The following is a 25,141-nucleotide window of genomic DNA, read 5'->3' on the forward strand; positions in this document are numbered from 1 at the left end:
CCCCTTTTCAACATTTATTATTTGTAGACTTTTTGATGATGGTCATTCTGACTGAAGTGAGGTGATACTTTATTATGTATTTGTTTTGCATTTCTCTAATAATTAGCAGTGTTGAGCATCTTTTCATGTGCCTTTTGGTCATCTGCATGTCCTTTTTTGGAGAACTGTCTATTTAAATCTTCTGTCCATTTTTTAATTGGGCTAATTTGGGTGTTTTTGTTACAGAGTTGTATGAGCTATTTGTATATTTTGGGAATAAAGCCCTGTTGGTCTCATCATTTATAAACATTTTCTCCCATTCTGTTATTTGTCTTTTTGTTTCATTTGTGGTATCCTTTGTTGTGCAAAAGCTTTTAAGTTTAATTTGGTCCCATTTGTTTATTTTTGCTTTTATTCCCATTACTCTAGGAGATGGATCCAAAAAGATATTACTGTGATTTATGTAAAAGAGTGTTCTGCCTGTGTTTTCCTCTAGGAACTTTATATCGTAGTATCCAGTTTTACATTTGGGTCTTTAATCCATTTTATTTTTGTATACGGTGTTAGAGAAATTTTATAATTTCGCCCTTTTACACTTAGCTGTCCGTTTTCCCAGCACCATTTATCGAAGAGACTGTTTTTTCTCCATCGTATGTTCTTGCCTCCTTTGTCATAGATTAATCGACTATAGGTCTGTGGGTTTATTTCTGGGCTTTCTATCCTGTTCCATTGATCTTATTTCTGTTTTTGTGCCAGTACCATACTGTTTTGATTACTGTAATTTTGTATTGTAGTCAAAAGTCAGGGGGCCTGTTTCCTCCAGCTTTGTTTTTCTTTCTCCACATTGCTTTGGCTATCGACATATTCTGTGTTTCTATACAAATTAAAAACTTTTTTTTGTTTTAGTTCTTTGAAAAATTTCATTGGTAATTTGATAGAGATTGCATTGAATCTGTAGATTGTCTTGAGTTGTATGGTTATGTTAACAACATTAATCCTTCCAGTCCAAGAAACCAGTATATATATGTATATATCTTTCCATCTGCTGTGTCATCTTCAATTTCTTTCATCAGTGTCTTATAGTTTTTGGAGTACAAGTATTTAGCCTCCTTAAGTAGGTTTATTCCTAGGTATTTTATTCTTTTTGATATGATGGTAAATAGGATTATTTCCTTAGTTTCTCTTTCTTATCTTTTGTTGTTAGTGTATAGAAATGCAACAGATTTCTGTGTATTAATTTTGTATTCTGCAACTTTACCAAATTCACTGATGAGCTTCAATCATTTTCTGATGGCATCTTTAGGATTTTCTATGTACAGTATCATATTGTCTACAAACCATGACAGTTTTACTTCTTCCTTTCCAATTTGGATTCCTTTTATTTCTTTTTCTTCTCTGAAGGCTGTAGCTAGGACTTCCAAAACACTGTTGAATGAAAGAAGTGAAGTTGGGCATCCTTGTCTTGATCTTAGAAGAAATGCTTTCAACTTGTCACTGTTGAATATGATGGTAGTTGTGGTTTTGTGATATGTGGCCTTTAGCACATTGAGATATGTTCCCTCTATGTCCAGTTTGATGGGAGTTTTTAATCATTAATGGATGTTAAATGTTGTCAAAAGTTTTTTCTGCATCTATTGAGATAATCATACAGTTTTTATTCTTCAATTTGTTAATGTGTAGTGTATCACACTGATTGATTTGTGGATATTGAAAAATCCTTGCATCTCTGAGATAAATCCCACTTGATCACGGTATATGATCCTTTTACAGTTTTGTTGGATTCAGTTTGCTATTATTTTGTTGAGGATTTTTGCATCTATGTTCATCAGTGTTACAGGCTTACAATTTTCTTTTTCTGTGTGATTTCTTTGTCTGGTCTTGGTATCAGAGTGATGGTGGCGTCATATAGTGAGTTTGGAATTGTTCCTTCCTCTTCAGTTTTTGGGAATAATTTCAGAAGGATAGATGTTATCCCTTTTCTAAATGTTTGGTGGAATTCGCCTGTGAATCTCTCTGGTCTGGGAGTTTTAAAATCATAGATTCAATTTCAGTGTTTGTGAATGATCTATTCATATTTTCTGTTTTTTCGGTCTTGAGAGATTGTACCTCTCTAAGAATTTGTCCATTTCTTCTAAATTGTCTGTTTTATTGATATATAATTGCTTGTAGTGGTTTCTCATTTCTAATTAATTGATTTGGTCCCCCTCCCTTTTTTCCCTGATAAGTCTGGTTAAATATTTATCAGTTTTGTTTGTCTTTTCAAAGAACAAACTTTTAGTTTTATTGATCTTTTCTGTTGTTTTCTTAGTCTCTATTTCATTTATCTCTGCTCTGATCTTTTTGATTTATTTTCTTCTATTACCTTTGGGTTTCATTTGTTCTTTCTCTAGTTGCTTTATGCATAAGGTTAGGTTGTTTGAGATTTTTCTTCTTACCAAAGGTAAGCTTGTATCCCTCTATAAAGAACTGATTTTCTGTGTCTGATAGGTTTTGGATAATTGTGTTTTCATTTTCTTTTGTCTCTAGGTATTTAAAAAATTTTTTCTCTTTGATTTCTTCAGTAATCCATTGGTGGTGGTGGTGGTGGTGATTGTTTTTATATTGGTGAGAACTCAGTCACATAGCTATACCTAGTTACAATCAAGATTGAGGAATGGATTCTAGCCTGTTCAAATTGAAAAGGTGGGGGCCTTGTTTGAAAAAGTGCTGTTAATGATACCAAAATATAAAGCTTTTACTTTTCTTCTGTGGTCTCTCTCTCTCAATTTGTCATAGTGGTTTTCTTTGTTTGTTTAATTTTTTAAAAGTTGTAGTATAATTGCTTTACAGTGTTGTGTTAATTTCTGCTGTACAACAGTGTGAATCAGCTCTATGTCTACATACATTCCACATTGATTGTTTAGTAGCATGTTGTATAGCCTGCATGTGATTTTTTTTTTTTCCATGTAGTTGATTTCTAATCTTATAATGTGGTTGGAAAAGACACTTGATATAATTTCAATTTTCTCAAATTTGCCAAGGCCTGCTTCACGGACCAGCCTGTGATTTATCTGCGAGAGTGTTCCATGTTCACTTGAAAACAATGTGCATTCTGCTGCTTTCAGATGGAATGCTCTATAAATATCAGTTAAGTCCGTCTGAGACATGTACACACTGCTGTATTTAAAACATAACCAACAAAGACCTACTGTGTAGTACATAGAACTGTGTTCGGTGTCAGGTGGCAGGCTGGATGGATGGACAGTTTGGGGAGAGTGAATACATGTATGTGTATGGCTGAATCCATTCACTGTTCACCTGAAACTGTCACAACATTGTTAATTGGCTATACCCCAGTACAAAACAAAAAGTTTAAAGAAGTGTCAGTTAAGTCTATCTGGTGTAATGTGTCATTTAAGGACTATGTTTTCTTACTGATCTTTTTTCTGGATGATCTGTTTAATGATGTAAGTGGGACATTAAAATCCCCTATTATTGTTGTGTTACTGTCAGTTTCTCTTTTTTAATGTCTGTTAACATTTGCCTTACATATTGAGGTACTCCTATGTTGGGTACATATGAATATACAGTTGTTACACCTTCTTTGACTGACCCCTTGGTCATGATGTAGTGTCCTTCTTTGTCTCTTATAACAGTCTTTGTTTTAAAGTCTATTTTGTCTGACATAAGTATTGCTACTCCAGCTTTTTGATTTCCACTTGCATCAGTTCAGTTCAGTTGCTCAGTTGTGTCAGACTCTTTGTCACCCCACAGACCTGCAGCACACTACCTTCCCTGTCCAAGACCATTGCAGCCTGCTCAAACCCACGTCCATCGAGTCAGTGATGCAGTCCAACCATCTCATCCTCTGCCGTCCCCTTTTCCTCCTGCCTTCAATCTTTCCCAGCATCAGGTTCTTTTCCAATGAGTCAGTTCTTCTCATCAGGTGGCCAAAGTATTGGAGTTTCAGCTTCAGCATCAGTCCTTCCAATGAATATTCAGGACTGATTTCCTTTAGGATTGACTGGTTTGATCTCCTTGCAGTCCAAGGGACTCTCAAGAGTCTTCACCAACACCACCGTTTAAAAGCATCAATTCTTCAATGCTCAGCTTTCTTTATAGTCCAACTCTCACATCCATACATGACTACTGGAAAAACCATAGCTTTGACTAGATGGACCTTTGTTGGCAAAATAATGTCTCTGCTTTTTAATATGCTGTCTAGGTTGGTCATAGCTTTTCTTCCAAGGAGCAAGCGTCTTTTAATTTCATGGCTGCAGTCACCATCTGCAGTGATTTTGGAGCCCAGAAAAATAAAATCAGCTACTGTTTCCACTGTTTCCCCATCTGTTTGCCATGAAGTGATGGGACCAGATGCTGTGATCTTAGTTTTCTGGTTGTTTAGTTTTAAGCCAGCTTTTTCGCTCTCCCTTTCACTTTCATCAAAAGGCTCTTTAGTTCTTCGCTTTCTGCCATAAGGGTGGTGTCATCTGTGTATCTGAGGTTATTGATATTTCTCCTGGCAGTCTTGATTCCAGCTTGTGCTTCATCCAGCCTGACATTTTGCATGATGTACTCTGCATATAAGTTAAATAAGCAGGGTGGCAATATACAGCCTTGACATACTCCTTTCCCAATTTTGAACCAGTCTGTTGTTCCATGTCCAGTTCTAACTGTTGCTCCTTGACCTGCATACAGATTTCTCAGGAGGCAGGTAAGGTAGTCTGGTATTCCCATCTCTTTAAGAATTTTCCACAGTTTGTTGTGATCCACTCAGTTGAAGACTTTGGTGTAGTCCGTAAAGCAGAAGTAGATGTTTTTCTGGAACTCTCTTGCTTTATCGATGATCCAACAGATGTTGGCAATTTGATCTCTGGTTTCTCTGCCTTTTCTAAATCCAGCTTGAACATCTGGAATTTCATGGGTCAAACATACTGTTGAAGCCTGGCTTGGAGAATTTTCAGCGTTACTTTGCTAGCATGTGAGATGAGTGAATTGTGCAGTAGTTTGAACATTCTTTAGCATTGCCCTTCTTTGGGATTGGAATGAAAACTGACCTTTTCCATGACTTGCATGGATTACGTTTTTCCATCCTCTCACTTTCAGTCTGAATGTGTTTCTAAATCTGAAGTGGGTCTCTTGAAGACAGCATATATATTGGTCTTATTTTTATATCCATTCAATCAGTCTTTTTTAATTGGTACATTTAATCTGTTTACATTTAATTATCACTATCTATGTTTATTGCCATTTTTTAAATTGTTTTGAACGTGTTTTTGGAGATTTTTTTTTTTCCTCCTCTCCTCTTGTTCTCTTGGATTTGTTGACTATCTTTAGTGTTGTCTTTGAATTCCTTTTTATTTTTTGTGTGTACATCTATTTAGGATTTTTGGTTTGTGGTTACCATGAGGTTTTGGTGTAGCAGTATATATATATATATATGTGTGTGTGTGTGTGTGTGTATATATATATATATATATATACAAAATTGTTTGAAGTTGTTGATCTCTTAATTTTAAATGCATTTTAAATAGCCTGCATTCGTACTCTCCTCCCCACATGATTTCTGGCTTTAATATTATATTTGTGTGTGGACAGTTTTTTACCTTTACTGGATGAGCCTCCACTGATGAGCTTTTCATTTCCTAATTTTCTTGTTTCTAATTGTGGCCTTTTCTGTTTAGGGAAATTGCTTTAGCATTTGTTTTAAAGCTGGTTTTATGGTGCTGAATTCTTTTAGCTTTTGCTTGTCTGTAAAGCTTTTGATTTCTCCATCAAACACAATATAGAGCTTTGCTTGGTAGTCTTGGTTGTAGGTTTTTCCCTTTTATCACTTTAAATATATCATTTATATTTATATTATAAGGCCACTCCCTTCTGGCCTGCAGAGTTTCTCCTGAAAAATCCGCTTATAATCTTATGTACATTCCCTTGTATGTTATTTGTTGCTTTTCCCTTGTTGATTTTCATGTTTTCTCTGTCTTTAATTTTTGTAAGTTTGATGACTGTATGTTTCAGCATGTTCCTCTCTAGGTTAATCCTGTATGGGATTCTCTACACTTCCTGGACTTGAGTGACTGTTTCCTTTCCCATGATAGGAAAGTGTTCAAATATTTTCTCAGGCCTTTTCTCTCCCTCATCTCCTTCTGGGACCCCTGTGATGCGAATGTTGGTGCATTTGCCATTGACCCAGAGGTTTCTTAAACTGTCCTCATTTCTTTCCATTCTTTTGTCTTTATTCTGTTCTATATCAGCGATTTCCACCATTCTGTCTTCCAGCTCACTGATTCATTCTTCTGCCTCATTTATTCTTCTATTGATTCCTTCTAATGTATTTTTCATTTCAGTTATTGTATTCTTCAATTCTTTTTGGTGGTTCTTTATATTTTCTGGCTTTTTGTTAAGAACTTACTGCTCTTTGATCCATTCTTTTTGAGTTCTTGGATCATCTTTACGATCTTTACTTTGAACTCTTTATCAGGTAGATTGCCTGTCTCCAGTTCACTTAGTCGTTCCTCTGGAGTTTTACCTTGTGCCTTCATCTGGAACATATTCCTTTGCCGTGTCATTTTGTTTAAATTTTTATTTTTGTTTGTTTTGTTTTAAACAATTTGCTGTTTATTTTTTTATTTTAGAAACTTTAAATTTTGGGCTGTGCTGTGTCCTCATGGCTGCTCGTGGGCTTTCTCTAATTGCAGGGAGTGAGAGGTACTCTTTAGTTGTGGTGTGGGTTTCTCATTGCGGTGGCTTTTCTCGTGGAGCACAGGCTCTCAGCACGTGGGCCCTAGCACTTGCAACACGTGGCTCAGTAGTTGAGGCTCATGGGCTCTAGAGCATACAAGCTTCAGTAGTTGTGGTGCACGAACTTAGTTGTTCTGAGGCATGTGGAATCTTTCCAGACGAGGGATCGAACCTATGTCCCCTGTATTGGCAGGTGGATTCTCAACCACTGGACCATCAGGGAAGTCGTCTGGTTTTTTTTTATGTATGCAGTAGATTAGTTACATTTCTTGACCTTGGCGAAGTGACCCTCTGTGGGGCATGTCCTGTGTGTCCCAGCAGTCTTCTCCCACCTGCCTTGTTACCCAAGGGCCAGGGACCAGCCGCTCTCAGGGTGGTTTCTGACCTATGCTTGCAGAGTTAGTTCCAGAGGCTGTGGGATTGTGGCTTCTTGCTTCTGCTATCCCCCTGGTTGTTGAGACTGGTCTCCAGGCTTGTGCAGGCTTCCTGTGGGAGGAACCAGTGCCTGCCCACTGGTGGGTAGAATGGTTGCTGGCCCTCTGGTGGGTCAGGCTGTGTCACGGGGCGTGTCTCAAGGTGGTTGTGGGCTCAGGAAGTGTTTAGGCAGCCTATTTTTGATGAGTGGGACTGTTCCACCCTCTTGGTTGTTTGCCCTGAGGTGTCTCAACACTGGAGCTTATAGGCTGTTGGGTGGGGCCAGGTGTTGGTGCCAAGATCCCAAGCAAGATGTTTACCACCAGTCAGAGTTCACATCTCTGTGACTACTCCCTGGTATGTCAGCTGCCAGCTTTTATGACCCCAGGGAGAGCCACACTACTCCCTGCTTCCCCAGGAGACCCTCCAGCGGCAGCTGGGAGGTCTGGCCCACACTCCTACAAAGTCACTGCTTTTGCCCTCAGTCCCCTTGTGTGCCCCCCCCATGAGTGGAGTTTCTGTTTCTCCCAGTCCTGAGGAGCTCCTGCAATCAAGCCCCACTGGCCTTCACAGCCAAATGTTCTGTGGATTCCTCCTTGCAATGCCAGGCGCCTAGGCTAGGGAGCCTGGGGTGGGCTCAGAGCTCTCACTCTTTTGGGAGAACTTCTGTGATATAATTATTCTCCAGTTTGTGGGTCACTCACCCAAGGGAGGAGAAGGCAATGGCACCCCACTCCAGTACTCTTGCCTGGAAAATCCCATGGACGGAGGAGCCTGGTGGGCTGCAGTCCATGGGGTCGCTAAGAGTCGGACACGACTGAGTGACTTCACTTTCACTTTTCACTTTCATGCAGTGGAGAAGGAAATGGCAACCCACTCCAGTGTTCTTGCCTGGAGAATCCCAGGGACAGGGGAGCCTGGTGGCCTGCCCTCTATGGGATCGCACAGAGTCGGACACTACTGAAGCGACTTAGCAGCAGCAGCAGCACCCAAAGGATATGGCATTTGATTATAATTATGATCATGAGAGTGCCCCTTCTATCATCTTACTGTGGTTTCTTCTTTATGTCTTTGAATGTAAATATCTTTTTTGATAGGTTCCAGTCTTTTTACTGATGGTTGTTCAGCAGTTAGTTGTGATTTTGGTGTGCTTATGAAAGGAGATGAACTCAAGTTTCTTTTACTCTGTCACGTTATCTCCAGTCCTCCTTGTTTTGAAGAAAAAAAAAAAAACTTTTACCTGAAAACTTGACACATAATGGGCATACTGGTGGCTGCTGCTGTTATTCAGATCCTAAAGTGGGGTGAAGAACTGATCCTCAGGATTTTCTAGTCATGTAAGTGGAGTGGGCAGCAGGTTTTAGGGCCTCTGCTAGTCAAATGCGAATTTAATACTTTGAAAAATGACCACCATATAATTGTGAGTGGGCACACTTGTGGTTAAAGAGCTTGGAAATGCATTTGTCTTATTTCACTTATGTTTTCTTCCTTCGTTATTTCCAGATGCTTGCTGTCCCTTATGCAAAGAAGAAAATGTAGGGAAGCTTAGAGAAATACATAATACTTTATGAGTATTAAAACTTCTGCTCTGAGTATTAAAATGGTGGTATCTTGTAAATGTTTTTAAATCGGCAAAGGAGTAATTACAGTAATTAATACAAGTGAAAAACTTAACTTTTTTCTGGTCCTTTTCATAGGTACTCCGTGGACATAAAACTTTCCTAAATGATGCTTATAATTGGGAGTTTTTGATCTGGGAATCAGCTTTACTACTTTTCTTACTGCGCTTAGCCTCACTGGGGTCTGAAACCAATAAGAAATACAGCAATGTCTCAATATTACTTACTGAACAGGTATTGACTGGTCCTGGATAGTTTGATTCAGTGGTTAGAAATGGTGTAATAAGATTTATGCAGAAGATTCAGGGTTGAGTCTAGATTCTGTCACTTTCTAGCTGTGTAACCTTATATCTTACAAGTCACTCTGCAACCATATAGTTGTTTTGTATTTAAAGTGAGGATAATATCTTCCCCACCTGCTCCCAGGATTGGGTGCTGTGCTTCGAAACTCAGTTGTGTCTGACTCTACGACTCCATGGACTGTAGCCTGCCAGGCTTTTCTGTCCATGGGGATTCTCCATGCTACTTCGTAGTATAAAGATTATTTTTGGTGGTGGTAATGGAGCATGCTTTTAATCTCATGTTCTGTGTCAAGTATTAGCTCTTTGGTGTACCCGTCATTTAAGTATGTTTAGTAAGCTTCTTCACTTTCTTTTCTGTCAGTCATAGAATACATTCAGTGTTTGAAAAATACTTGCTCTTTAGTATGTGAGTAGATATAATGATTGAGAAATGTTTCTCATGAATATAAAGTAGTATAGAGTTGGTTTTTTGTTTTTAATTTCATGTTTATCCATAAGTTTTAAAATATCTGATATCATTAGTTTTTTTTTGGGGGGGGTGGTTGGGTGGAACTTAGAATTATAGTGAAAAATTCTTACTGTAAGGGAAGAAACAAGGAATTAGTAAGTTAAAAGTAGCTATACTATCTTCTTCCATTCCATGAATGTTTGATAAGGATGTTAGACTTTTGGGGGGATACCAAGATGAATAAGATATAGCTTTTGAACTCAAGGAGTTTACATCTTGTTAAAATTAATATAAAATTTTCATTGTTTCGATAAATTGGTTCATCATTATTTTTTATTCACTAAATAGTCTTTTTTTTCCCCCACATGTGACTGATTAGGGATGGGGGTTGGGTATGTGACATATGCGCTCTGTAAAAATAGCTACTAGAATTTCAAATTTTATTTTAGTTGAAAATATTGCCTTCCAAATCTGCCATATTGAATGCAATATATATGTATATATACACACATACATATATATATCTTTTACATGACATTTGCCCTAATCTCTATTCCTTCCCTTAGATTAATTTATATCTTAAAATGGAAAAAAAGCCGAATAAGAAAGAACAGCTTACCCTAGTAAACAATGTGTTAAAGCTCTCCACCAAGTTGTTAAAAGTAAGTAATGCCCTGTGATGCATTTTTATTACTATTTAATTAAATCAATGCTGCACTTCTTGGAGAGGACCTTAGTAACAGATAAATGCTGTGTAGATTCCAAATACAGACTTGATAGTTGGGGTTAATGACTCTATGAGAAAAGTTTCCCAGCTTATTACCCAAGTTCTAATCATTGCTGTTGTCTGTCACATTTGAAAATTACATTAAAAAATCACAAATTGCATCTTGCTTGAATCCACCTTTAAAAACTTAGCTAGTGGAACACTAGGTGAGAGCCCATTCCAGGTGTTTATTTATTTACATTATTAGTTTTAAATTTTTAAATTATTTTAAATTGATGTATAGCTGATTTACAGTGTTTCATATGTACAGCAAAGTGATTCAGTTATATATATACATATGTTCTTTTTCTGATTCTTCTCTATTGCAAGATATTGAATATAGTTCCCAGTGCTATGCAGTAGGTCCTTATTGTTTATCCATTTTATATGCAGTCCTCTGTGTCTGTTGATTCCAAATTTATCCCTCCCCCGCCTCCCTCTCGTTACAGGTTTTTTGAAGGTAGCTATTGAACATCAGGAAAGAGGTCTTAAGCAGTCATCCTCACCCAAGACTCAAAAACCAGTCTGATAATCACTGATAGCTATTGTGAAACCATGTATTTCATCTCAGTTCTTTCATGTTTTTTAGGAGTTGGACACACCATTTAGACTCTATGGACTAACGATGAATCCCTTAATCTACAATATCACACGAGTCGTTATCCTTTCTGCAGTCTCGGGTGTTATAAGTGATCTTCTAGGATTTAATATAAGAGTAAGTGAGATTACCACTCTGTAGCATCTGCCTTGTTAGTCTTAAAACTTGCTAGTACGTATAATAATCTTTAACCTTCCCAGTGTGCCTGTGTGTGAGAGAAAGGGAGAGCTAGTGGGGGAAGGTGGGATGGAGGGAGAGAGTGGCTGGCATGGAAATGATTCTTCAGGTAGAGAAATGAGCATGTGAAATAGACATTCAGCTTAGAGTTTCTCATTTTATACAAGCACAATAGACTGTGCTCTTGAATGGAACAAAAAGTCAAGTTTGAATCTCATGTCAGTCTAATAGCATGGGCTGGGGTGGCCTCTGAGCTAGGGAAATGTACAGAGGCAGAATGAAGGAAAACCAGAAACCCCCATGAGCTGCAGTAGATCAGTTTTGATGCTGGAAATTTTTAATGTTTTTTTCTCTACGATGTTCTATGGTTGCTATTGCCAGAGTTGATACTTTTTTCTTATGTAAATGGTTCTTGGTTTACATGTAAGTGTACCTATCAACCCCACCTATCAACCCCAACTAACTGATTTTGGTGATTTTCTTTTCTTAGCTGTGGAAAATTAAGTCATAAGCTGAGTCATGTGCCTGGACTCTCTCCCCTTGCTGGCATCAGTGCTTACCCCATTAAGGAAAGAGATGACTGCAAAACCATGAGACACGCACCTGCTTGTTCATACGCAGAGGTGCCCTCAGCTCTCCTAATCTAATGAATCGTGTTTTCAGAGGAACAGAGCCTTTTCCAACTGGGCGTGCATGCCAAAATCCTGTATTTTCATGGTTTTCAAATAGTATGAATAGTCAGGAGACTGAAGAATGTTGTGTTATAGTAACTTAAGGACAACTTTTTAAGTTAGGAAATTTATTCTGGGCATTTCAATGCTGTGACAGTTATATTTACTGGAAATACTCTTTTGGGTAGATGCCCAAAGCATGAAGCAAAATCCTATATTGGAAATATGCAAATTCAGTACTTTTCTATTACAGTCTATAGAACTGGATATTTCATTTCTCTAGCAAAGAGAGATCAAGTTTAAATTTTAACTATTTTAGGTTGAACCTGAATAAAAGAACTTTATTGGAGAATTTCAGTTTCTAGGCTTTTTTGTTGTTGAAAGAAAAAATAACCTTTAAACTGTGATTTTCTGTGAAACTATGGAGAAATTTTCAATTGGTTTATAATTTTGAAGTTAACCCTAATAACCGTATAGTTGTTGGTGAAACAGTCATGCATATAATATAGCATGTAATTCAGCATAAGACATTTTTCTATGCACACTTGTCCGTGTTCACCAGACAGTATGTCTTCCATTTGGAATCATCTGAGCTATGTTTTCCATCACAGTACTAAGTGAAGTGTTCGGTTTGTTGTGCAATCAATGAATGTATTTAATTCATTACATTACTGTACCCTCAGTACAGTCTTCGGTCTTCAGTGTCTATACTGAGCCAAGCTGTGCCATTGATGATTTGGGTTCTCTTATCCGCATCCCCTGTCACACTTACATACACACACATATGTTAATGAAAACAAATAATCTCCAAGTAATTCCTGCTCGTTAAGTTACCCACTTTGAAGAATCTCTTGAGGCAAATAGAAAGCACACAGATCTTAATGATAAGATTTTGTGAATGTTTGAATGGGAATAATTAAGAAACTTTATTATTACATGTGAAGTATGTACATGCAAAATCAGTGTATCATTTATACATACCCTTATATGGCAGGAAGATTTTTGAGGTTTAAAGATGAATTTCTTGAGTCCAGGGATTGAGTTCAGACCTTTCTGGATTTATATCCTTGGCTCTGCTACATATTAGCTTCATAGTCCAAGGCAAGTTACTTAACATTTTTGCACCTCAATTTCCTCACCTGTGTAATGGGGATAATAACTACCTAATAGGGTTGTTAAGGTCAAACGAGGTTATCATGTAAGGTACTTAGCATAAAGTACTTAACCCTTGGTAAATCCACAATAAACATTTGTAATTACTATTTAAAACCCTTTAAAAATCTTTTGCTGACAGATTTCCTAACTGTGAAGATAGAAACATAGAGGGCAAGATAACTGAACTAGAAGTGGATTGCCAGAAGTTTGCAGCCATTCTAAATACTGTGTGAGAGTTACAATTTTTTTTTTTTTTTTTAAGTAAAACCCCTTTATAGTGATTTACCTTTGGAAGGAACTGATCTGTAAAGGCACTTCAGTGTTTTGACAGGTGACTCAGAAATCATAAGGAATAAGAACAATTATCTCGAAGCCAGGATTGAGCAGCTCCGTGCAGATTTCAGGTGAAGAAAGTGGATGCCTTTATCTTTTTTCACCTACAAAAACACCATTGTTTTTATTTGAAATTTTTACACATTGAATTCTTTAGCTTAAATGCAGTATTTAGAATTGTTTACTCCAGTGAGTTGTTTCAGTTATGGTTTTGAGGGTTTGTAATTGGTTTAAGTGATTTTTCAGGTGGGCAATTTTTTCTGTATGTGTACTTGCTCATGTCAGAACCTTGAAAATCACTTTTTATCTGCACTGGGCCCTCATGGTGGCACACAGGCTCTTCACTGAAGTGCTCCAGCTTCCTCTGGTCGCGGTGTGTGGTTTTCCCCAGTTGCCGCTTGCAGGCTGTCTCGTTGTGGCATGTGGTCTCTAGAGCACGTGGGCTCGGTAGTTTCCGTGCAAGGGCTTAGTTGCCCCATGGCATTTGGGTTCTTAGTTCCCTGACCAGGGATCAAAACCACATCCCGTACATTGGAAGGTGGATTCTTAACCACTGGACCACCAGGGAAGTCCTGGGAATCATTTTTGACTCTTGCCTTTCTCATACCTCACATCCAGTCACCAAGTCTTTGAATAATTATCTTTTAGATGTTTTTCTAATCAGTCCATTCTTTTCCATCCCCATTTTTACCGCCCCCATCTAAGTTAATATCTTCTGTTTTTGAACAGGATTCTGCTTTTCTGCTCTTAAATATACATGGCATCCCTCTTTCCCATACCCACCTATTCATCTCAAAAACTCATGTGTATTTTTTGAAACGCTAGTCTCATCATTTAGAATCTACCAATGGCTTAGTATTTCTTTGAAGGTAAAAATCTGAAATCTTTTTAGCAAGGTATATAGGCCTTCCTTGTTGAGAAATATTTTTGAATCTTTCTGTTTGAAAGATTTTTGCTGGGCATAAAATTCCAGTTTTAGAAATGTTGTTAGTCTGCTGCCTCCTGAGTTGCATTGCTTCTGACAAGAAGTCCGTTGTCATTCTCATCTTTGTTCTTCTGTGTATAATGTCTCTTTTTTAAACTCTGGCTACTTTTAAGGTTTTTATCTTTTTCATTGAATTTGTGCTGTTATAATGTGTATTGCTGTAGTTTCTGTGTGTGAGTGTGTGTGTGTGTGTGTGTGCTTGGGATTTGTTGCACTTACTGGGCCTCTTGATTTATAGTTTTCATAAAATTTGGGAAATTTTTAGCTGTTGTTTTAGAAAAATTTATTTTTTAATTGGTGGAAAATTGCTTTACAATTTTATGTTGGTTTCTGCTATATAACAGTGTGAATCAGTCATATATGTATATCCCTTCCCTCCTGAGCCTCCCTTCCCTCCCTCTACCCCTCCAGGTCATCACAGAACACCAGGCTGGGTTGCTGTGTTATTAAAATGTTTCTGCACCCCATTCTCCCACCTGCTTCTGAGATTCCACCTTACAGATGTGTCAGGCTGCTTGAGGTTGTCCTGCAGCTTACTGATGCTCTATACAATGTCCCAGTTTCCTGTCTTCAATTTTGGATAGTTTCTGTTGCTGTGCCTTCAATAATCTAATTTTGCTGTTAATCCTACATAGTGTATTTTGTCTGCAGAAGTTTGATACTGCTCTTTTGTTTTTATATCTTTTATGTCTGTCTTTAACATGCTCTTTCTTTTCTCTACATTGCTTTCATAACATTTATAATAGAAATAGTAAATAAGAACATTAAAACAGCTATCATCTATGTCATTCTGTGGTTTTTTAAAATTGATTTATTTTTCTCATTTTGGGTCATTTTCCTGCTTCTTTACATGCTTAGTAATTTCTTATTGGATGTGAATTTTACATTGTTGGGTGTTGGGGTTTTGTGTGTGTGCCTTCTTTATTCTTGAGCTTTGTTTTAGAATATAGTTAAATTATTCAAATAGTTTGATCATTTTAAGGCTTGCTTTTAAGCTTTTGTTAGGAGGGCCAGAGCAGCCTTAAACCTGGTGCTACTTTTTTCCACAACTGATGCAATATTTTTCTGAGCACTCTACATGATGCCCTCTTCATGATGGGGTTTTCTCTGTTTGACTGAACTATTTGAACATGAACTATTCCCAGCTCAAGAATTTTTGGCCTGATTCTTTTTGGTGGTCCTTCCCTGTTGAGTATGTCCTTGATGCATACTCACCTGAAGACTTGAACTCGCAGCACATTTTTTTGAGCTCTCTCCTCTCTATGCAGCTTTCTTCTCTCTGGTACTCTGCTTGCTAATTCTAGCTGTTCTGCTGCTGCTAAGTCGCTTCAGTCGTGTCCGACTCTGTGTGACCCCATAGACGGAAGCCCACCAGGCTCCCCCATCCCTGGGATTCTCCAAGCAAGAACACTGGAGTGGGTTGCCATTTCCTTCTCCAATGCATGAAAGTGAAAAGTGAAAGTGAAGTCGCTCAGTTGTGTCCGACCCTCAGTGACCCCATGGACTGCAGCTGTCCCCAGAATGCAGGAGAGTACCTGACTCCATAATAGGTATATAATGTAAATGTGTAGAATGAATAGACTTCAAGTAATTTACCATTTATGCAGTTTTTGTTTTTTTTGTGTGTGTTAGGATGGAAGAGTTGTACTCTTTGTGCTTCATTTATTCCTATATGGTAATTTCTAGAAACTTGGACTTTTGATCCACCAAAAGCAGTAATACTTTAGCATTTACCTGTTACTGAGAAATTAAACCGAGATGTAAAAACAGAAAAAGATTATGCCATTCATACCTTTGATTGAAACAGTAATAACCATAGATGGATAAGAAAAATACCTGTTCACTTACTTTTATAATTTGTTGTTTTGGGAGAGTCTCTCTCCTAAAATTGCCATGGAGGTATAACTTCAAACTTCCTAAATATGTACATTATGCTTCATGTATAATATAACCACTTTGAAAAGTTGAATAACCAAATACTTTCTTAATTGGGGTATGGTTTTCTTGACTTTCAGAGACAAGTAGAAAAATTCTAAATACTAGGATGTCCTACAAAGTAAAGGTATGGGCAGGTCTGTTTTTGGTTCATTGTATCTAGAGGTAGGGCTTCCCAGGTGGTGCTACTGGTCAAGAACCCACCTGCCAATGCAGGGGACAGAAGAGATGTTGGTTTGATCCCTGGGTCAGGAAAATCCCCTGGAGGAGGGCATAGAAACCCACTCCAGTATTCTTGTCTGGAAAATTCCATGGACAGAGGAGCTTGGTGGACTACAGTCTGTAGGGTCACAAAAGGTTGGTCACAACTAAAATGACTAAGCACGCGTCTAGAGGTTAGCGAACCTGTGCACTCTACAAACAACTCTCTTTCATTAATAAAATTCATTTTAGAAATGTTTTAGATGTACACACTCTATAATGGGGCAAATGGGTCTAACTCTCCAAATACAGTGTATGACTTGGGATTATCAGGAAGTATATTCATTATCAAGAAGTAAACTCCAGGAGATGGTGAGGGACAGGGAGGCTGGGCGTGCTGCAGTCCACAGGGTCAGAGTCAGACACGACTGAACAATAAAATTCGTTAAACTTAATCTCGTCTATACAGGTATTGACTAGTTTGGTCATTTAAAGTAATCCTTTGCTTCTTGCAGTTATTGGTGTGCATCTTGAAAAATGAAGTTTGAATTTCACAAATGTGCAATAATCCCATACCTTTCCTGCAGTACATCCTGAGCCTATATGCTGTAATAAGGTACTACCCAAGGTAACGATTACTGTTTTGTGTTAAGGACAAAATAAGCCTCTTGACTTGTGTTTTCACTAATAGTTCGCTTGGCTTTAGTACAAACTTGTATAATAGACAAATAACCACAAGATTCTTTGGAAAAATATAGGTTCAGACTAAATTAAAGCACCTGGCTATGTTTTTGTGTTTTTAATGTATATATAAGAAAGGTTCAGAGTTCTTTAGCAGAAAAATTCTACTCTTCATAAGCCTTCATACTCCTCTTACACTTAAGGTTCTACTTGCACAGAAACATTGAAAACATATCCAAGTTAGTGAATATCTTAAAACGAATTCAATTAACTGAAGCAAAGATTATAGAGTTGATGTCATAATTATGCTGTGCTTTAAACCAGTCATTGTACTGCTGATAAACCTTAATAGCATGAAAAATAAAGAGCTGCCTAAATAAGTAAATCTGTTATTGTTTAAAAGTACAAGCAGTTCTCAGCACTGGAGCATGCCAGGATGATGTTAGAAGTTGCTCTGATGAATTCTTCATGCCAGACTGAATCATCACATTTTGTGACTGAAGTCTGTTTACACCAGTGTTCCTAGTTCTCGGAGCTCACTCTGGACCAGGCTTCAGCCTAAGCACGTCTCTGTGGAGGTCAGTAGTTAAGACTGTCACACAGTTTAATTTGGGTATTCCTTGCTTTCTTAAAACCCCATTCTCTTTGAATGTTGGACACAGTAATCATGAAACTCTTCATTAGTCCATGTTGAAAAGCATTTGACTTTTTCTACATGAAAACATCTGACTATTTAAAAACATCTTGACTATTTAAAAAGGAAATGATCAAGATGTGCTCATGTAGAAATAAAAAAAATCACATGCTTTTCTATTTCAGAAGTCTTGGACACAGGAGTTGACTCTGTGCAGAGGCTACTTGATCCCAAAAATTTGATGTGAGTTAGAAGACAACAATATTACAGGCTGTTACTGATTTCTCTAGGAGGACAATGTGATGCATCCCAGAACATTTTTGCTGTTGTGGTCAGTTCACTAAAACAACAAAATGATTTTGGTGCCACTCTGTGGGCTTCGCTAAGACACACATCTCCATGATGGAGCTTGGAAGCCAGAGGTTTAGGGTTTGTTTTCAATATGAATTGATGTAATGGTAGGTTCAGGAATTGATTTTTCTCCTCAAGAGTATTCAGTTAACCATGGTCTTAAACTAGGTTTTAGGCATTATTCATATCAAGAATTTCAGTGAAGTCAAGTAAAAACACCTCACTGTATAAGTAAGTACAACCTGTAGTAAACAAAATGATTTAAAAAATACTGTGAAATGCCACACAACCTGATGAAATAGCATTTGTGGTAACTGGACTTACATTGCTATATCCATTAGAAATGTCTAATAATTTCTAATAAACATAAGTACTTTTCTCTCCCTGACAGTGTAAGAAAGGATTGGGGGCAGGCTAACAAATTATTTACACAAAACTATTTTCCTTACAATGTAAGATATGAAGTAGGTATAATGATATTCAACTCAAACTAATTTTAAACTTTAAATGTATTTATAGATAAAAGTATAACTAGACAGGTAAAGTCATCACCGTAAGAGTCTGCCTGATTGTAGGACTTTGAATGTTTGTTACTCACAAGGATAAAAATCTGAGGACTCAGACCATGATGAGAACTAGCTCCACAAGCAGAAAAACAGTAAAAAGAAATGCAAGTCATGAACTGATTTTTGTTTTTTTTAATATCTATATAAAAAATAACGAGCGATTTACAGATCTCTTTCTCTAATCAGAACCTCAAGTGTATATATAAAGGTACTGTACAATATATAAACATTTACAACCAGTACATCCATATTTTGCTTAGCATTCCAAGGCCACATTGCTAAGTCAGTACAGAATCAGTACAGTGACCGGTTACTTAGAGAGGAAAGAGCCACATCAAACTGACAACAGATGACGTCAAAGTTATGTCACAGTTAACAATAAAAATAGGATTTTTATCACTAATTGTGGACTATAGGGAAAATAAATCATTTCTGTGGTACTAAATTCTTAGCATTTATCAAGCCTTCTAATTTGTCTCTATTCAAGTAGTTACAATAGGTAGGTAAATATAGTTCTGGATGAAAAGGGGGTTTCAAAAAAATCTCACTCTGGGAAGAATGTCTTATCTACAGGGGCTTCGGTTGTTATATTAAAAGAATTTCACAGTCAGATTCTGAGAGGGAAGGACCTGAACATGATGTGTTTCACAATAACAAGATGAACCGAGGGTGACAGAACAACAGCGTTCAAATACTCCAGAAAATGGTTTTATTCTGAGAATGTTCCTTTATTTATAGATGCTACCGAATGCTAGTTTTGGGGGCTGAAAAACCCGGATCTGTTTTATGGAGCTAAAAACTGTTAACCACCTTCCAATAAGCATCTTTAGACCTTAAAAAAGAATTCTGAAAATTTGTACAAGCTAAGCAGATGTTTACTGTCCTGTTTTTAAATAAGTTAATATAGCTAGAAATTAAATAAGATCTCGTAATGTCTACCACCACGTCTGTCCTCAGTTGCTGAGCTAGTCTCAGGTAAGTTCTGCTTCTACACACCTGAACTCAGACAGCTGCTGCCAGATGGTCCTTCATCTGGCAATGGACTGTGAACCTGGTTTTGTGATTTAAGTCTCTCTTCAAATATATAGTATGTATTAATGACTAAATGACTTAGCATTAATAGTTCAATCAAAATATCCAGAAACACAAATTTAGATCTCAGAAATTTCAAATAGCAATAAGTGATATTTCCACATGCCCCTTGGTGGTTTCATAATAAAGTAACAAATAGAAGGGTGAACTGAGATGGGTGATCAGTTAGGGTTGGATGACACAGCAGGAGGTGAACTCTTAAGTACTTTCTCATTTGAACATTCATCTGTAACAAACATCTTTAACAGTTATTTAAATGCCTTACCCAGCCGAATTACAATAAACAAAATCATAAGAAAGTCAGTATTTGACTACATTTTTTTTTTCTTTCCAGTAGTGATATTTGGGAGTTTTATTTTTAAACGGGGACATCATCAGTAGCTGTTAGGAAAGGTAACTGCCATCTTTAATAATGAGTTAACAATCTCTTCTTCTGCAAGGGCTCAAATATTTCTGTCTGTAAACATGCAACATGCTATTGAGAATATCAACTTCCGAGCCAAGCCTACTTTTTTCATTACTGTGGAAATAGCTGAGTGAGAAGGATAAAGTAGACATGATACAGTAGATAACTTGGCACAAATATAAAATGAGTTGTAACCACGTTATGAATGTCAACATGTCATTTGTTCAGACACTCATGAGGACGAGCTGGGTGTCCTGAGCAGGGCGTGTCCTATGAGCACTGGGATTCAGCTCCTCCTGAGCGCAAAGGGGGACAGTGGGCTCTTAGCAATCCTACAGGCCCTTCATGCAGCCTAGGTAACCTGATGCTCAAATTAAAATGTCCTTATATGTGCTTCAGAATTTCTGGAAAAAAAAGATTTTGGTGGGGGTGGGGGGAAATGCTGCCTTTTTTCTAAGAAAAGATTGCAACTTGTTTTTCTTTGTTTTACACTAAAGGTCACAGCCGCTTCTCCGCCACGCCAGTGGCGCCTGCGGCTCTGCTTGCACTTGGTACCTTCCAGGGCCCTGGAGTTATTGGTGTTTTCTTAGCAGGAGAACCACTTTCAGGTTTGAACCCTCCGCTCTCTTTGTTTTTGTCAGCCACCTCAAGTTCTTTTCTTTTGTGATCTTCCGTTTTGCTTAAAGCCATTCTTTCGTCAGGTTCCTGCTTTGGCTTCTTCTCTGATATTCTGACATTTTCTCCTGTTTTATCTTTATTAGAAGTCATCTGTCCGGAGGTTGCTTTCTTGCCTTTTTCATTTTCTGGTATTGCCCTACTAGTAACATTGTTAGTCTTTTTGGATGGAAGAGACCTTTCATCCACTCGCTTGCTTTTTTTCTCTGGAGACCTGGTTCTGTTTCTTCCAGGCTGACTCAGATTTGTGTCTCTCCCGAAAACACCTGATCTTTCTTTTGCATCTGAGCTCTGCTCAGCACTGTCGCTAGCATGGCCGCCTGCTCTTTGACTCGCATTTGACTGGTCTTTGCTGCCTTCGGTTTTTTGCTGCTTCTTTGGGCTTGAAGACCGTCCCCTGCTTTTTCCACAATGATCCTGTCCAGAAGCTGTCGCGACGCCGAGCTGACTGCTTTTATTCTCGCCTTTCCTGGGGCTGAGTGAGCGATCTCTGAGTCTTCTTTTGGGGTCATTTTTTAGAGGACTGGGAATCTTTCCTGCATGTTCTTCCAGATATTGACTGGCTGACTTCTTGGGACTAGCAGACCTGCCTCTTGGTGTGATCCCGTTTTCTGCTTTCAAGAGATTTTTCTTCTCACCGTGCCCATGACTGTTGGGTGGGTCCCTTTTATTCACATTTTTATGAAGAAGAGACTTATGTTTTATATCAGACTGATTTTCATTTAAAGTGCTTTTCTTTTCAGGCACAGTGTCCTTTAATTCTTCTGCCTTTTCACATATCTGAACTCTCATCAATGATTCTTCAGTTACTGGCACATGAGACTCTTCAAATATGGAAGCAGAGTGCGAAGATGGATGACATGGTGACTGTTCATCATAAATCACATTGGAAGATGTAGGGTTATTAATATCCCAATCACCTAAAAAAGTGATTTTTGAGAAGAACATTATTAAATTTTAGAACTATAAATAGGAACAATTAAGTTTTGAACTTTGATATCCATTTGAATTTTACTGACTGCTTAAACCGACTATTTTATAAAGTTCATGTATATCTCTCTCTATAAATGGCAGATGTATACAGACAACTGTAGTTGTACATGAAAGGTAGGTTGTTTCTTTTATATATATATATATATAAAGTAAGAGCATTCGTTTTTCTAATTACTTTTCATAAGTACAATAATATATGATGTGTAAATTCTTTATAAGTAGTAAAAGCCCAATAAAAAGCTTAAAAGAAATAACTAATAAAATTGGACCAAATTATCTGGTCCAAGCAGCTTACTAATTTAGCTATTATTGATGGATATAGCTTAAAGATTTGCCAAAATCCACTAATAAAGGAAACCAAACCATGGTAACCAGAATGGAGTTCATGGGCATTTGTAAATAATTCTCTTGCATTAAGCTGTTAAATTTAATGTCAAAAGGAAACTGAAAAGTGCAGAAGATAGAAGTAGATGTATTTAATAGCATCATTTTTAATTAAAAAAAAAAAAAAAAAGAAGGAAGTGATTTACAAGACATGCAAATTTACCAAATCTTTTTAAGGAAAGACCAAGAAAAGCCCTGAAAGCCTTAATGTTGCTCAGGTTTCACGTAGGAGCACAGACCGGAAGGAGCCAAACCTGAAGAAGGAAGAGAAAAAGCCTAGGACTGTGTAAAAAAATACATCACAGCGCAGTTAGCAAAGATGTCACTGGGGATGTATGATTTACAAGCAGATGATGGAAGGTAATACAGTCAGAGAATTACAGACTGGAAGGGGACTACAGGAGATGATGTCTACACTTAACCCACAAAAGTTCTATGGGGGGAAGGAAGGAAGCTAGACGGGACAAGGACCAGTGGTGTGGTACTATAAACTAGTGCACTCAGCTGGAAAAGGGTGATTTTCTAATACTGTGATATTTCAGAAACACACAGTGAATCCAGGGAAGTTTAATATCAGTACAGGACTACAGAAATGGTCCCAGGTCCAAATCTTTGTCTCCAGGTACCGCTATAGGTAACTTATTTTTGACAAATGACCAGAAAAGCCCAAGGTTCTTACTCTGTTCCTTAAGAAAGAAACTCATCTTACTATAAGGAAAAAAGTAACATTTGAAGAGATTTTAAATGTTTTTCATGACATTAAAATCCTTTGCCTCTCATGTTCTTATTTTCTCCAGGCACATTTCTCTGCAAAAGCAACTATGTTTTCTGTTGAAAGTAGCTTAACATATATTCTGTTGTAATAAAAGTCCTGTATGAAGTCACTTATTTTGTAATATTATAATTTATAGTAACTATGCTATGTAACTAACTTTAGATGGTTCTTGTGGTTACCTCTGAATTAGCTATTAGTAGTAAAATATCTGTCCCTTCCAAATAGTTTTTTTTTTCCTTCTGCTGCCCCCTCCCTGACACCCTCTTATATACAGGCAAGCTACTTTACTTACCATGGTCAGGTATCAAGCCAGTTCCTGGCCTCAACAGAAGAAGAACTTTATTTCCACCAGCCTGAATGAGCTCAATTGCTCTGGTATGTGTGATGCCTTGTGTGGGTTCCCCATTGATTTCAACAATCTGGTCACCAACCTAGGCAGGAAATATTCACAGAAACAACAAATGAAATGATACATCTTCCTTCACTCCTGTTCTGTCATCCCTGCTGCTGCTGCTAAGTCGCTTCAGTCGTGTCCGACCCTGTGTGACCCCATAGACGGTAGCCCACCAGGCTCCCCCGTCCCTGGGATTCTCCAGGCAAGAACACTGGAGTGGGTTGCCATTTCCTTCTCCAACGCATGAAAGTGAAAAGTGAAAGTGAAGTCGCTCAGTCGTCTCCAACTCTTAGCGACCCCATGGACTGCAGCCCACCAGGCTCCTCCGTCCATGGGATTTTCCAGGCAAGAGTCCTGGAGTGGGGTGCCATCGCCTTCTCCGTCTGTCATCCCTAGAGCCACCCAACTCTGCTGAAGAGCTCTCATTTGTAAAATATTTAACTTGTGCATGGTGCTGTAATGCTAGAGTTGAGGAGTTGGACAGGTGGTAGCAACAGGAAGAGACAATGTCTGGTTTTATTTACAAAATGAAAGTTTATATGCCTAGTAAGCAGGATCTGGGCATCTTGAAATCAAGAATCAAATTCCAAGTTTTCAACCAAAGCTTAAGTGGTAGGAGAGGTGAAGACTGACCCACATGGTCCCACAGAGCTACCTCTGATTAATCTGCCTGTGAAGGTCCAACTTTAGCTGAAGATCCTAAAACCTAGGAAGGTGGCTTCTCATCTTGGAAGCCTCTCCCGGCCTCCAGGGAGAACTGCCCACTCCTTCCTTGGTGTTGCCACTACGCCCTGTACACATATGAGGCATTACATAAATGACACGTTTCTAGATTAAAACTAAGAAAATTCATCTTGGAGAAATTCATCCTACTATGAATACTTATTTAAAACCAATTGCTGGCTTACACTAAATGACTTCCGTGTACCGGGATTTCCCTAGAAAACAAAAGCTCAGATCAGCATAAAATGCCTCCAGTACCATTGCTATTTACTAGAAATGTCTGTAGTTATTTGAAAAGGAAAAGTACAAATGACTGAAGTATAACTTTTTCAAAGGACCCGCTTAAAGACAATGATGGTAATGATTTTAAAATACAGTCGATTTTAAACTTATTTCAAGGTGACAAGCAACTGAAGGGTACTGGTCTCAAAACAGAAAATCTGAACAATGGACAATTACTGAAATTCCAAAAAGCAATTCAAATATTTGCAAGAGCTGACTAAAACAATGCAGAAATAACAGAAGAGGAGACAGTGATTAAATAACAAAGGTGAGTAGGACAGCTCTGTATCCACAGCTGGGGCAGAGCACAGTGACTTAGAAGCTGGGTTTGGAGGCCTTATAATGTCTGTGGTTCACTTCTGGCTCCACCTCGTCCTAGCAGAGTGGTCTTATGTTCCTCTCTGTTAGGTGGGGATAACATTTGTACCTCCCTCCCTCCTGGGGTTTTGGGGAGGATTTAATGAGATAAAAACATGGTTATACAACAAGCACAAACATTAATTTTCAAGTGATCTATTTTTTGATTAAAAAAAAAGATTTAAAGCATATTAGGATGAGGAAGATTTAACTGTAGACTGCAGTCCATTCTATACAATGCAAAAAATTCTCAAATAAGACTATAGAATAGTTTTATTGCAATTTATAAAAAAAAAATGATAAATGGAAGATCTCACAAGACACATGGATTTAACATACAAAGTAGAAAAAAAATCCAAAAAAAAAGCCAGCCAAAGAAAGATAATAATAAGCATAATAGGATGAAGAAAAGTAATAAACATAATTCATAAAATTCTTAGATCCAGAATAGGTATATAAGTGAAAAAGTCTGTGCCCAGATTTCCTTTAATAAGTGATTAGAGAAAAGAAGTCATTTTCATGAGG

General features: G+C 37.8%; 2 protein-coding genes across 10 annotated transcripts in view; one reads left to right on the forward strand and one right to left on the reverse strand.

Annotated features, from left to right (window-relative positions):
- PHTF1 (putative homeodomain transcription factor 1) overlaps window positions 1–12,046 on the forward strand; it is a 70,749-nt gene extending 58,703 nt beyond the window's left edge. For 3 of the 5 annotated variants that reach the window (XM_055584694.1, XM_055584693.1, XM_055584695.1), the window contains 4 exons: window positions 8,811–8,966; window positions 10,049–10,144; window positions 10,838–10,963; window positions 11,514–12,046. In XM_055584694.1, coding sequence (XP_055440669.1) covers window positions 8,811–8,966; window positions 10,049–10,144; window positions 10,838–10,963; window positions 11,514–11,534 — 399 coding nt within the window. In that variant the 3' untranslated portion in view covers window positions 11,535–12,046. The remainder of the gene's footprint in view (window positions 1–8,810; window positions 8,967–10,048; window positions 10,145–10,837; window positions 10,964–11,513) is intronic. The other 2 variants (XM_055584696.1, XM_055584697.1) reach the window with 1 other exon arrangement.
- Window positions 12,047–18,652: 6,606 nt separating this feature from the next.
- The window catches only part of MAGI3 (membrane associated guanylate kinase, WW and PDZ domain containing 3), a 261,069-nt gene continuing 254,580 nt past the window's right edge, over window positions 18,653–25,141 (reverse strand). For 3 of the 5 annotated variants that reach the window (XM_055584686.1, XM_055584685.1, XM_055584687.1), the window contains exons 20-21: window positions 23,153–23,291; window positions 18,653–21,628 (exon numbers count right to left, since the gene is read on the reverse strand). In XM_055584686.1, the coding sequence (XP_055440661.1) occupies window positions 20,532–21,628; window positions 23,153–23,291 (1,236 nt within the window). In that variant the 3' untranslated portion in view covers window positions 18,653–20,531. Of the gene's footprint in view, window positions 21,629–22,248; window positions 22,340–23,152; window positions 23,292–25,141 lie in introns of all 5 variants that reach the window. The other 2 variants (XM_055584689.1, XM_055584688.1) reach the window with 1 other exon arrangement.

Source organism: Bubalus kerabau, chromosome 6, assembly GCF_029407905.1.
Source record: "Bubalus kerabau isolate K-KA32 ecotype Philippines breed swamp buffalo chromosome 6, PCC_UOA_SB_1v2, whole genome shotgun sequence".
Taxonomy (NCBI): Eukaryota; Metazoa; Chordata; class Mammalia; order Artiodactyla; family Bovidae; genus Bubalus; species Bubalus kerabau.